We start from the raw sequence: 13,852 nt of genomic DNA on the forward strand, positions 1-13,852 counted from the left end.
GCAGGAACAGGAGTCCAGTCCGCTCACCACCAACCCATGGTTGCAACAGACTTAGCATTCCCCTTTAACAGACTGCATACAAGAGCCGCTGTTCTGTTAGTGAGTTGTTGAGATTTCTTTTCAGAACTTGAAAAACGATCTATGGTGGTACCAGTTTTCACACAGTATATATATTATTGTCTGCTGAACTGCACTATATTTAAACAAAATGCTTTATATAATTTCATTAATTTTAAAGGAGAGTTTCAAAGAACTCATAACTGTCAAGGTGTATATTTACAGGGGGACAAAACATCTATTCTGGCAAGTTGGGCTGGTAATATGTGCCACTATTAGCCTATTACAGATGTATCCATGGCTGGAATGATTTGCCAGTTATTCGGTTAGTTAACTGCCAGTCAATTAATTGCCAACAATTTTAATAACTGATAAATTACCGTATTTTCTGCACTATAAGGCGCACCTAAAAGCCTTAAATTTTCTCAAAAATCGGCCATGCGCCTGATAATCCGGTGCACCTTATGTGTGCACTGAGTTCCAAAATCTGTAAAAATGTTGTTGTGCGACTTTGGTAAGCGCTCCGCTTGATTGACTGTCGGACCATTTCCCGCTGACACAGGGATGTATTACGTACACTACGTACGCTGGCAGCGATAAACCAGTCTAAACCGGTCTAAGGACCCCCGAAAATGGCACCAGCGAAGAGACATGCTTACGAGGCACAATTCAAACTACAGGCTATCAGTTACGCGGTGGTTAATGGGAATAGAGCAGCTGCGAAAGAATTCAAAATCAATGAATCAATGGTTCGGAAGTGGATATGTGGGAGAAGATTGATTAAAAAATAATGTGAGTGTATTGTTAAATAGTAGAATAAAGTTCAACTAAACTCACTGTTTTGCTTCCGTTACATTTTAGCATGCGCCTTATAATACGGTGCGCCTTATGTATGGGTTAAGTACAGAAATAGACCCCGTAATTGAGACTGCGCCTTATAATCTGGTGCGCCTTATGGTGCGGAAAATACGGTACTATTTTTGCTAGACAAAACCATATATAGTGTGACATTCTTTTATTACAATATATTGTCCCATCCCTACTATTTACTGTTTAGAATGTTAACATGGCTCTGCTACTCGGGGATATGTGCAGATGGCTGTTAGAAATAGTTTCAGCATTACATAGTTTGTCCTCAAGAGACTGTCAGCAAGTTTATTTCTGGACTGTATAATGTCACAAATCTTTATTAACTAAATTTAGGACATCTGCCTCAAAAACTGTTCGAGTTCTGCATCTTATACCACATCATCTAAAACTATATTATTTGAACCGGTGTTCACTGTTTATCTTCACATCAGGTGGATAACAACAAAGGATTGCAGACATCTACCACATGTTCTATAACCTCCAATATGTCCATATCTTTTTCTTCTAGGCTGCTCACTACAGATTGAGACAACAGGAGTTTGGCACATGGGGCGTATGAGGATCCAGAACTCGCCTCCTCTTCCTCTGTAGGAGAGGGGATGCTGCAGAATCCTTCAGCAGTGTGAACACCAGAAGGCTGTGCTCTTACTCTATAGCCAAGGCCAGCTGGCAAGGTTTAAAGCACAGCAGTTCTGTTCATTCAAGCCTAAAGAAATTGATGTGTATGAACCACTAACAATACAAGCTTGTTAATAGTGCAGTATCGCTGACTATAAAATTTCTATATTAAGACTAAGAAATGACATTGTTTCTCCTGTTTTAAAATGCTCGAACTCAGTAAAAGAAAGCTCTTTCAGGCCACGTTCCTAAGTTTAAGTTTCTGTGTATGTATGTGTCTACATGTAGGTGTGAGCTTCTGTCTGTTTAGTCTAAAGCTATGATGTCATTACTAAGAGTTTAGAATGGTTATCCTTTCAGGTGAATATTTTTGTAATGGAAATAACAAATTACTTCACTCATTCCCGTAACAACACTGGAAAATACACAAAGACAATGCTCAGGGCATTTCTATATGAAAATAGGATGGTTTTTTAACTGCTGTGTAATAAAATAATAATGGTAAACTTTATTTTCTTTTTAATGAAAAATGTTATGTTCATGATAAAGTGAAATACTTTTTTTTAGAATAAATACGTGGCATTTATAAAGTTTATTCCATAACTGAAGGTGCAAAAGCTGAGCATTAGTTAGTGCCTTACGCCTGTTATACTTATTTGATATGCAAACTATGTACACATTTTATCCAGACTGCCATTTCATGGATACTATATTACTGAATTAAACATTGGTTGCATAATATATTTGCATAACAAATACTTGAGTCAAAAAGCCCGGTGCAGTAAGATGTTAAATTTCTGTATTAGAAAGGTTCCTGCAAACGATAATCGATTAATAGAGAAAATAACTGTCAGATTAATCAATAATAAAAACAATCCTTAGTTGCAGCCCTAAAATATTTACAATATTCACATTGTAATGAAGTAGTTATCTAGAAATATAAGTAGGGTATTTGCAAATGTTGCACTGCAATATTCATTTTAAATGTCTGTGCTTCAAATTATGACTCAAACATTGATGACAACAAGTCAATCTATACCTTTATAGATAACAAAAATGTACAGGAAGGAATATGTAACATTACATTTAATTATTCACATTTTGCCATATATTCAGTACTGTTGGAATATGTTTTTCATATTAACATATTTTAGCAAAAACAATAATTATTCAATGATTACAGGCATTTGGATTTCCTTTTGAAGCTAAATGTCTTTCAGTCAGCCTGTGTAACATGAAGGATTTATAGTGTAAGACAATTATGAGTGGGAGGGCTCTGACACGTTGTACGCGCTGCTGCTTCTTTGCAGTGCGATCTGTCACTGCTCAAGTGTCCTTGTGGGCCTTGTCTGTGTGCGTGTATAATTGTTGGCTCTCTACATAATCTGTCCTCGCTGTGCTGTTTAGACACACTCCTGTCATTGTTCCACAGCATATCTACACCAAACTGTAATTATTTAGCATTCTGCAAATGTTCTCTGAACAAAACCCTGAGTGGAGGATGAACTCACTGCTGTGTGGTTATGTGCATTAACATGTGTGTGTCTGGGTATGCACACTCACCGGTTTTGTGTGTGTGTGTGCTTGGTTCTCAGCAGGTTTCCATGTTGCATGCACATGTGTTAAATGTTTTGAAGTGCCTTGATCCTAAGATGAACTCTGTTAGAGTCACTTGATACACAGCTTTCTTCATTTAGTCTGAGCTCCAGTGAGTGGAGAACACACGCTGCTTCACCAGCCAGACCAGACTGATCCACCACCTGGGCTGACATACAGAGACAAAGACAAAAAGCTGCAATAAAATGCATAATTTGGTATCTAAAAAGGCATTTTTAAAAAAAGAAGAGGTACTCATTATTTTTGATATACAACATTTAACAGTACACTGGATAACTATGTACTTTAAATGAAACTTCTAAAAACTAATGTCATGTTTGTGGATTTCATAATATTGGCAGATATATCTAAATAATTAGAGCCCATTCAGCTACAAAAATCTAACTGTGGTGTGCATGGAATGGGAGATTTTGGATAGAAAAATTATGTTGAAAATCCACAATTACCTCTAAGGATCAAAGTCTGAGTGATATATAATACAGTATTCCACGTAAAATTCAACTAATATTTGCAAAAATTCAGAAAAGCGGTGTTTTGTTTTTTCTACTATAGACAACTGCTGTTTTCAGGGTCAAGAATGAACTTCCTGTCTCAAGAATTTATAAATTGTTTTGAAACAACTAAATGTACGAGTCGTGATGTGCGTGAAAGTCGAACTATGGAATGTGTGGAACATGAATTTAGAAATGACTGAAAACAGATTTTGAGGGGAAGAAAACAGCATCTTACCGTCTGTAAAATCTTTGTTGATCTACTCAGCTGTTGTTGGGAGAAAACAGCAAAGTTGACCAAGAGTTTGAGAATCAATAATGGAGACAGTGGTTGCTGAGGTTGAGGTGACATCAGGGTGAGCAATGACTGCAGGCGGTCAACAGGAAGAGGACCAGCTAAGACCAAGAAAAGGCAATGCAGGTGATTCCATGCTTCTTTTGCATGAACCTGGAAACACAGGTGATATAAATTTAAGCTGACTGGTGTTTATTTATAGACCTACACTCAAATCAAGAGTATTCTGCCTGCAAATAAAAATCAATAGATTAGTAATTCGCAAAATGATGAACACCGACAACCTCATGTAAGTTAAATGTAAAATCATATTGGGAGAGATGGTAGTGACACCGCCAAGTCTCCCAGAGTTATGAGAGCAGTCTGACAAACAAGATACAAAGAGAAGAAACTCAAGCCAGCTGGCCAGACGCTCACTAAGAAATCAATACTACATCACCCTTTTCACCCAGCTCCCCTCCTTCATCTATATCCCTCTCTCTCCCTTCACTGCTGTCTCATTCTCTCCCTCTCAGATACTGGTCATCCATAATTTATTCTTTAATGTGTTACTGTTCTTTCTCTGTATTTGTTCTGTGGCTATCAAATATGATGCACCTGCTGAGAGCAAGAGACCATGCACATTGTTATGATGAGTTACAATACTACAAATTCTATTGATACAGTAGCTGAGGTTAAATCCACTCTTTCTGCAGTCATACTGAATAAACCTCACAACCTGAATACAGTGTTGTTCCTCATCACCTAGCCTCACCTGTTTTCAGCTAAATGCTAACATGCTCAGTGACAATGCTACTATGCTACATGTTTAGCAGGTGTAATGTTTACCATGTTTACCGTCTTCATTGAGCATGTTAGCATGCTAAAATTTTCTAATTAGCACTAACCAATCAACTAGTCTCAAAGTATTCTTGAGGCTAGTTGGAATGTCTGTATATTAAGTAGATGGGCTGTGTTTATATAAAGCTTTTATCCAAATCCTATCACAGTTTGGCATCAATTCATACACACACACTGATGGCAGCAAGCTACCACGCAAGGCAGCTGCCTGATGAACAGGTTTTTCCTTCCAAATTGAAATGTGCTAATTTTCATGGATTTTGAGGTGCTGCATTCAGATATGACCTTTAAAAGAGTGGCTTAGCTATAGATTTTAAGATATTTATCCATTTTATGCCAGTGTGCAAAAAACGGACTGATAAGCAAGTCAATCGCCCCCTAGTGGTTGGTTGATTTATAGGTCATAATCTCCACCCCTCAATGTTAGCAGATGGGACATGAGCCAAACTAAAAAAAAAAACTTTTTTAGGGCAATCTCACCAGTTGTAAAGCTCTATGGTGTAACCTTCTGGTGGGGTGGTGGTAAAAAGTCAACAGCCACAGGAGGGGGCCAAAATCCTCAGGCCCTGATGTCACCAGCAGCTGGGCAGTCACCTGCACCCAGTAGCCACACTGAACCAATAGGAACCAGGCCTCATACACTTTGTGGTGCCCCCTACAGGTTAGAAGGAGAAGCAATGCTCAACATTACAGATTATTACAGTTGTTCAACTTAAATCATGTACATGTACACTGTACACCTGAGCAGATGAAGACTATGAGATGTGGCTGAAAGCTCTGGAAAAATCAAATAAATAGACCTTGTGAAGAATCTTTTAGTCATTAATTCACTACAAACAAAGCATTACAGTGGTACTTCCCAAATTTTAAAACTAACAGTGCACCTATAAACAATAAGGTGACTTGGGTGGCCTAACTTAGTTCCTAAATAGCCTGGTGCTTAACCCATCCCAGCCTCAGTTTTTCCATGGCATGTGTGTGAATATGTATTCTTCAACTTTCCCCTTCTGTCCTGCCTAAATGTACTGTGCAAAATACAACCAATTGTTATCCCATTAATTTACATCCAAGTTGTAGACCATACACTTAAAAAAAACCTGGCCATGGGGGAGGCATTTTAATACATTTAGACAAACTGAGATTACTACCGTTTGTCTGTGGAACATATCTGTGATGTTTTTTTGTTTTTTTTACACCAAACTTTTTCAAAATGATTTGGTTTTCAGTGTGTCACCTGAGCCCTCTGGGGTCATTTACATCCTAGGAGCTTTATTAATGAGCCACAACTCGGTGTGACTGCCAGTAATACTAGTCCCGTCCCCACTGACTGGAATAATTGATAACCAAAGTCAGACAAAGCTTTCACACAGATTGTTTCCTATTGTGCCATCACAATGAGGGGCAGCTGTAATGGGCTTTTTCTACTGGTGACATTTTGTAACATAAAAAACATTCATAAAACAGTAATGAGCATCAGTTCTATATTTTTATAGCACTTAAGTAACATCTCAAACTACACAATCCAGCCCAACATTTTATCCCTAATACCTCCTCTTTATAAACCATGCTCATTGACATTTATAATATTTCACTCTCTATTCACTCAGTATTGCCAGATGTGAAATGCAGTCCTGCTATAAATATTAAAGCAAAAATGCCTAATATTTCCTGGTCCTTTGTCATTCCATATTGCTGTGCTGAAAAAAACTAGGAACTGAAATAAAGTACAAATGTGATATAAACTTAAGCAAAACATTTTTATACATTCTGGATTCCGACTGGTGTGTGGTTATACACACCCAGTATGTGTCATACATTGTGAAGATTTTCTCCTTTTGTTATTCAAAAGTATAAGCATATCTTTGTATTTTAGACTTTTAGTCAGAAAAATCAAGTCATTGGAAGAGGTCACTTTGGCCTCTGGGAAACTGTGATGGGCATTTTCCACTATTCTGTTGACAATTTATAGAGAAGTCACTTATTACCAAACTACTCAGTAATGAAAATAATAGTTACACCTCTGAAAGAATCAAGGGAGGCAGAGAGAGAAGAGAATGTGAGTGTCATGGATTGCTTTAAAATGTTACAGTTCCTCCCCATCATTACAGTCTGCAGTTTACTGTCAAATCAAGGGAAAAATGCCATAGCCAAATGTACAAAAAGTGCTCAAGATGGACTAAGATTTAGCCAAAAGGAACACTGCTACACAACAAAACAGAGTCACACAGCTGCAACAGCAAGCGATAAGGATCTCTCGCTTTCGGATTTCCCTAATATCACTATTAGAGCTCTCTTCCTCATCTCCCCTCTTTCCCCTTGGCCTCCAAATAAAACAAGCAGGACCGCTTTGCAGGGCCATGGCAGCTGCATCTTTGCTCAGAGCAACACAACAATACTAACTTTCCCACTGCTGGCTCAGAACGGTGTTTTGGGAATTTTGCAAGGAGCTCCAGAATGGAGCACTGGTGCAGATAATGGGCCCCATTAAAGACCACAGCTGGAGAGTATCAAATCTTCATCTCTCACATCGGTTGCCTTCTGCTTTTTCTCTGCATCCTCTATTTTCAGCCCCTCTTCCACCGCCTGGTACCAGCTCAACTCGACTCGCCTTATTTGTGTTTCCACCAATCAATTGTTGGGGATAGTACCTGGTACTGTTTTTTGTATCACCAACGTTGAGGTTCCAAGTGAGCAGAGGCGATACCAAAAGGTGAAGTGTAAACACTGCAGACTAGCGATTGGTCAGAGAAATCACGTCATCAACATGTGAGACGTCCTGGAACAAAGAAAGCGGCATTTTTAAATGCAACGTTATCCAACGTTCACCGCTACTTTACTGTAGTTACTGTACTAACTAAAAACATCCACATACCGAGACTCAAGAACAGCAAACCCTCCATTGTCCGTCATTGTTACTGTGTTGTTTGCTGACGATATCACAGTAGTGTAATACGGTGTCGCTATGACAACCAGCTACACTGTGAGGGGACCATCTGCAGAGGCAAAGCAAGCACCTGGTACCAAAGGCAAGTAGAGTCAAGTTAAGCCGGTACCAGGCGATGGAAAGGGGACTTTTTTCACCTAAATCTGTCTAACTAAGGCTACTCACTCTTTGCTTTTCTCTGTTTCATGCTAAAATGATACTTATGTCTTCTGCCCACTTTCTCCCTGCTTCTCTGGTTCTACATCTGTATTTCTTTTCTCTTATTATTCAGCTTTCCAACACTTGTTTTCTCCAAAGATCTCTCGTTCCCAAGCTAATAGCTTCTAATGAGCACTTGGAGGACCTCTTTGCTGTGATACAAGGGGAAAATATCTGACTAACCACCCCCTCAACAGCAGCTAATGGAACTAAGACCACACAGGCATTCAGTAGGGTGGTGGAAGCAGCAAGCTTTAACACATTCCCTCTGCGAGACTTTCTCGCTCTAACCTGGTGCTGCCGCCACTGTCTCTGTCTCCCTCTTCTTCCTCCTCTGTCAGTCTCTGTACTGAGCTACTGATCCAGTTCAGGTGATGTCTCCAAGCCTCCTGAGGCATCTCTGCAAGAACAGATTCAGACATACACACTCAGTTAAAACTTGTAACGCAGGTATACTGTTTTTACCATCAATGAGTACTTGTACTTACAAAATTCAAAGATGGCAAAATGGAAATAATACTAAGTCACCTTCTGTCCAAGAGTGTGATAAGAAAATTGATACCACTGTCGTGTCTGTACAGTAAATATGTAACTACAGTCAGCAGCTGGTTAGCTTAGCTGAGCACGAGGACTGAAAACACAAAAGAACAGACTTGCCTGTACATTGTATACAAGAGTTAGATGATAAGAAAGAAAGGCAAGCAAAGGCCAATAAGAATTATTTGCCTATTCTTATATCAAGATGGAGATACACTGCTGTCCAGAGGGCAACACAAGCCATTTTTACATGTGAAATATCTTAAAAAAGGCAAATTTCCAAATACTAGCTACAAGTATTTCCAAGTAGAACTGGATCAAATACTCTTACTGCTTGTAACAGCTTTTTCCTGGTCTACATCTATTATTTTTAACAGCTTATAGGCCAGCGTGGTGTTTGTCACATACCATATTGTACTGTGAAAAATAACTTCCCTACCACAAACCAAATTCTGCAATAAAACTCCACCTAAATGTCAAACAAACTAACACACATTTCCAAAGCTCCATATCTTGAGCCATGTCTTCCTCCCAGGCTATGTTTAACAATGCAATGTTAAGTTGTAATTTATAGCTTTTCCAGAGGGAGCACAAACCATGATGAAACCCAAAATCTTCTACTTTTCACAGTACCATTCAGTACTCTGTGAGAAATTACAATTCACTACACACACAGTAATAATTAACTCATAGTCCTGGCTGGGCTCCAGTGAGTTCCTAAATGGCTCTGTTCCTGTAACTCATTCCTGCCTACAGGCCAGTCTGGGCACACACTGATAAGCACTGCTCTGCTGGGCCCCTGCACTTACCTACTGTGCATCCCTTCAATAGTAAAGGTTACCATACATAAACACCTGGTAATACATATTCATTACAGATAATACAGATTGTTCTTGAAGAGAAGAATAACAAAGTGTATTCTGATCAATGATTTCAGTTAACTGTCAACTGTATAGATTTCACATAAGCAACACCACTTTGCTCACTGAAAGCCAGCCAAAAGAAGATCACCCAAAATGCACGGAGTAATTCGCACCCTGGTTCCACATCATGTCAACGTTTATATTTGACAAACAGTAAAATATTTAACACAGTTGTTAACTATCACTGATTAGAACAAGACACGCAAAAGTCGATGCAGTCTGTGGCTGGAAAACTGTTTACACAGAGTTAAACAATACCTCAATACTCTCTTACTCACAATACAGGGTTTTGTGCATTGTGTTAAAGTGAAACATCCAAAAGCAGGCATACGCACACAGCACGTGTCTGCACACTGACCTGATGGCAGGGTCAACAGGGGAACCAACAGACTCTGAGGCGACTGTGGGAAGAATGCCTTCAAAGAAACATGCTCCTGTAACAACAAAGCACAATGTTGTCTGAGCTTCATAAAGTTAAATCATACTTACCTTAAACTCATACATCACTGTGCTCTGAAAGCCTGAAAAATGACAGTTTTAATGGAAGGCTGTGTAAGAGTGATATAGTAGGTGCTAATGGGTAATGTATCGTGTAATGGGCAGAGTTTAGTGCAGTGTGACTAAAGGCATTAAAAACTGAATCTGCTGTAAATACACTATAGCACTGCCATCTACTGGTTAATAGAGGTGAAATGCAGCTAAACTACATTCATAAAACTGTTCTGCAGGTAATTCATCACACCTATGTACAAACACATCTGTTTTCTGGTTTTGCCAGTAATGGCAGACATGTGAATCCCAGTACAGGCATGCAGGATGTGTTGATGGAGGTCCCCTATACCAAAACAGACACATATCATATATCTAAGAGAGGTTGTGTGGGCTGAAAGATTTAGAAAAAGCTTAAAAGTACATGATGGCACATCCGTTTACCAGTTCACAGTAGTTTACTGCTGATGATTTCTCCATACAAAATTATTACCTGCAAGTTGATAATTTAAAAACAATTTTCATTTATTGTCTATGAGGCTGAGATGCAAACTGTGGTGTGTGTAGTGTGAGCAGTGAGCCCCTGGCTGAAGATCAAGTGATAATGATGTGGAGGACTCATCTAATGTTAAGTCATCTTGCCTGCAGAGGAGAGGTAACTGGTTCATCACCCCATCTGTAAGTCTAAGTTTTTAATAAATGTAATCCTTAGTTGCCAAGGCCTACCTGAGGCTGCAGCAGTGCCAGCTCCCTGAGGAAACAGCTTGTAAAGGTTTGGATAAGAAACTTAATAGACTTATTTCCTTCAGCTTGCTTAAGGATGGACCTGCCAGAGACACACAAGGACATGAATACATCGTGTACTCCATCATAACACATCAGCAGAATCACAGCAGCCTTAAAACAACACACTGAAACTCACCTGAAGATGTCACTTGTAACCAAAAATATAGAGCAGTGCTGAGCACAGGCTTTAGGCTGGAACACACAGAAACACAAGCCTTCACACCACTCAGAATGTACAGAAACTACAGATCATAACATCAGACAAATCTGCTTCCAAATAGATTCACTAAAGAGTACAGAAATGTTTACCCAAAATGCTGACCACTGGGTGTCCCTGTTAGATTGTCTACAAACCTCCCTGTTCTAGTGCCTCCCTTTGTTCATTCTCACTCTCTCCCCATTAACTACTCAGTTCACCCCTCTGTCAGTGCCTCCTTCATCTACCTCCTGTATGTGTAATACAGGAGTAGAAAGATTAAAAGGAGGACCAGAATGGGACAGAGCAAGCTTTTCTATTTATTTAATTCACTGACAGCTAGTTTAAAAGTGAACTTACTGCTCAATTTTTGTATTAGACTGGCCTAGATTTAGTTAGGTGTACCTAATAAACTGCCAACTGTATATTTATATTTCCCTCCAGCCCAGGCACACCTATCACCCCACCTAACAGTTATATGGTGTCATGACATTGTACTAAAACACGATGCATCCTAAGTTTTGTCATGTTGTTCTTCTTCTCCAGGCCAGAACATGGCATTAATAAAACTCAACAGGCTTTACTGGCAGCTGTTTGTGTGGGCATTAGCAATATGTTGGCATATGGTTCATCTGTGTATGTGGGTTGCATGCCAGCATGCATGCATTTGCGAACTGTCATGGTTGCCTCCTAGTGAAAACAGATTTTTTTTGTTAGCGTCCTCCTCCATACCTTACTGCTAACATTTCAAGAGGGTCAATTACAGCATGCAGCAAACATCCTGTTTTTGGCAGTCAGGCCCAGGAAATGAGCATTTATTGTTATTGGGCCTGTGTCTTTCACTGGATCACAGGGGGGTGGGACAAGCCAAAGCGAGGAATGTGAGTCTAATTTCATGATTCCCATTTTTGATTGCAGTTTAAACAAGTGTGTGAGAGGCAGGAAGCGAGGGGCAAGACAGGCCAGTCTGCTCAGGCGCCTCTTTCTTTTTGTTTTGTTTTGTTTGTTGTTGTTTCTCTTGCACACATGTATGGCAAATATACTATTCCAACAACCCAAAGGCTAAGTGAAAGCTAAACGTATGCATCCCATCCTCCTACTGACAGCCTAGCTTCAGTGCCAAATGTAATTTCATGAACATAAGCATGTGTGAGTGAGTTGGCATGCATGCATGTGCCAGTGAACTAGCAAAGTGATAACACAAGTCAGTCAGAGTAGGATAAAAAGAAACAAAAAGATTCATGATGGGACAGAAATAAACTGTCAACTGTTGCCTCTCTGTCCCTATCTCTGTCTTTCACACACACATGCATGTGTTCTCATCTATCTTAATTTTTAAGAACTGTTCCTAAACTGAAAAACTGTATACTGCTAGCCTGTTGTGTACACAACTCAAGTGGACCATCACTCGGGGAAATCAGGAGTGACACAACTGACAAACTTGACCCAAGTTAAGATTAAACAAAATGGCAGATATGTTATTGTTACAAAATTGAGTTTGTCTTACATTTATAGCTACAAAAGGGAATGTAATCATTAACTTAGGTAAACAGGACACCATTCATAGCTACACACACGGTGCTTGATTGCTGGCCAGAGACATCTGACACAACCAATCTGTAGAAAAGATGTCTACAAACATTGATCGATTCCCTCCACTCCATTTTTGTGTCATACCTACTGAGTGAGTTAGAAACTGGTTTAGGTTTTGGGTAGATGTTCAGTTTTCCTGAATTTTATAATTTTGGTGAAACAGTAATTTCTAATTGTTTTTCACAGCATATGCACTTATTTGTCCAACATGTTCCAAGTTGCTGTGGGAGAGATACCAGATCCTGCTGGCCAAGCAAAATAACAAAAGCCACAGCTTATATTTTCTGACTGCAATGTAGTAATGAAGACTTTATCTTCAATAACTAGACATACCAATTTGTAAATAAAAATTTTTTTACTTGGGCATGGTCTTAAATTATATGAAGTGAGGAGTGGCCAAGAACTCAAGTGACACAGTCAGAACTTCCCCAGTACAGTAAAGGCTACGCAGCACAAGCCAAATGATGTGAGATGTGGTTTAGAGCTAGCCAAATGATGTGAGACGCATGTAAAGTAAAGCCAAATGGTGCGTGCAAGCTGGGCAAAAACAGTCATTAAGACCAAAAAAGCACTGAAATACTTCCATATAAAAACAGTTCAACTCCGTGCTTCATAATAAAATAAAATAAAGCAGGCTTTATTTTCAAAATGTTTGGTCTCTCAGTTGACAAAGCAGTTCAAAGTGAAGCTAAACACATATGGAGTGTGCAGTGATTTCTGATGTGACACTCTATAATTCAGGGCAGATGAGTCAAACTGTGTATGAAACAAAGCCATTTAACGGCAGCAATATGTCATAAATGTATCAGCAGTCTTAAATGCTGCCAATACATTGCAGAAACTACCACAGCTCCGTGGCACAACATTCTACACAATACAAAATACAAGCTGCAGACAGAATAGTGGTTATAGGTAAAATGTATCACAGCCATGACAGCAGTGCATGACTTTATCTTGTTTAATTAAAATTTTCATAAAAAATTTAAAAAAAATTACCCACCAGCAGCGACTTTGCTACATGCTGCTTTATCTCCAACGGTGTTGACCCCGTGTTGGTAAGAAGAGACTCTAGAAGACTTAGTACTGCCCCTTCCAGGCTGGACAGGCTGTGATACCACAGAGACACCACTGCCTGCTCCTCCAGTGATGCTCCTTGGCTGAGAAAAAAGCAGCACTGATTAATTTATAACATATTATTTTATATCTTATACCATCATATACCATACCATGGACACTACTTTTTTGTTCCACTATGGCAACATTTTATACATACAGTGAGGAACAGAAGTATTTGAACACCCTGCGATTTTGCAAGTTCTCCCACTTAGAAATCATGGAGGGGTCTGACATTCACATTGTAGGTGCATTCCCACTCTGAGAGACAGAATTAAAAAAAAA

General features: G+C 39.3%; 2 protein-coding genes across 7 annotated transcripts in view; one reads left to right on the top strand and one right to left on the bottom strand.

Annotated features, from left to right (window-relative positions):
• Window positions 1–2,286, top strand: part of aopep (aminopeptidase O (putative)) — a 75,714-nt gene extending 73,428 nt beyond the window's left edge. For all 5 annotated transcript variants that reach the window (XR_002274429.1, XR_002274428.1, XR_002274430.1 and 2 more), the window contains one exon: window positions 1,436–2,286. The gene's annotated coding sequence lies outside the window, so the exon portion shown is untranslated. The remainder of the gene's footprint in view (window positions 1–1,435) is intronic.
• Window positions 2,287–2,370: 84 nt separating this feature from the next.
• The window catches only part of fancc (FA complementation group C), a 24,774-nt gene continuing 13,292 nt past the window's right edge, over window positions 2,371–13,852 (bottom strand). Inside the window, exons 8-15 of one of the 2 annotated variants that reach the window (XM_020593745.1) lie at window positions 13,455–13,611; window positions 10,802–10,857; window positions 10,606–10,705; window positions 9,749–9,824; window positions 8,222–8,330; window positions 5,269–5,443; window positions 3,892–4,101; window positions 2,371–3,305 (exon numbers count right to left, since the gene is read on the bottom strand). In XM_020593745.1, coding sequence (XP_020449401.1) covers window positions 3,168–3,305; window positions 3,892–4,101; window positions 5,269–5,443; window positions 8,222–8,330; window positions 9,749–9,824; window positions 10,606–10,705; window positions 10,802–10,857; window positions 13,455–13,611 — 1,021 coding nt within the window. In that variant the 3' untranslated portion in view covers window positions 2,371–3,167. Of the gene's footprint in view, window positions 3,311–3,891; window positions 4,102–5,268; window positions 5,444–8,221; window positions 8,331–9,748; window positions 9,825–10,605; window positions 10,706–10,801; window positions 10,858–13,454; window positions 13,612–13,852 lie in introns of both variants that reach the window. The other variant, XM_020593746.1, reaches the window with a different exon arrangement.

The sequence above is a fragment of the Monopterus albus genome, unplaced genomic scaffold, assembly GCF_001952655.1.
Source record: "Monopterus albus unplaced genomic scaffold, M_albus_1.0 scaffold20.1, whole genome shotgun sequence".
In the NCBI taxonomy this organism is placed as follows: domain Eukaryota; kingdom Metazoa; phylum Chordata; class Actinopteri; order Synbranchiformes; family Synbranchidae; genus Monopterus; species Monopterus albus.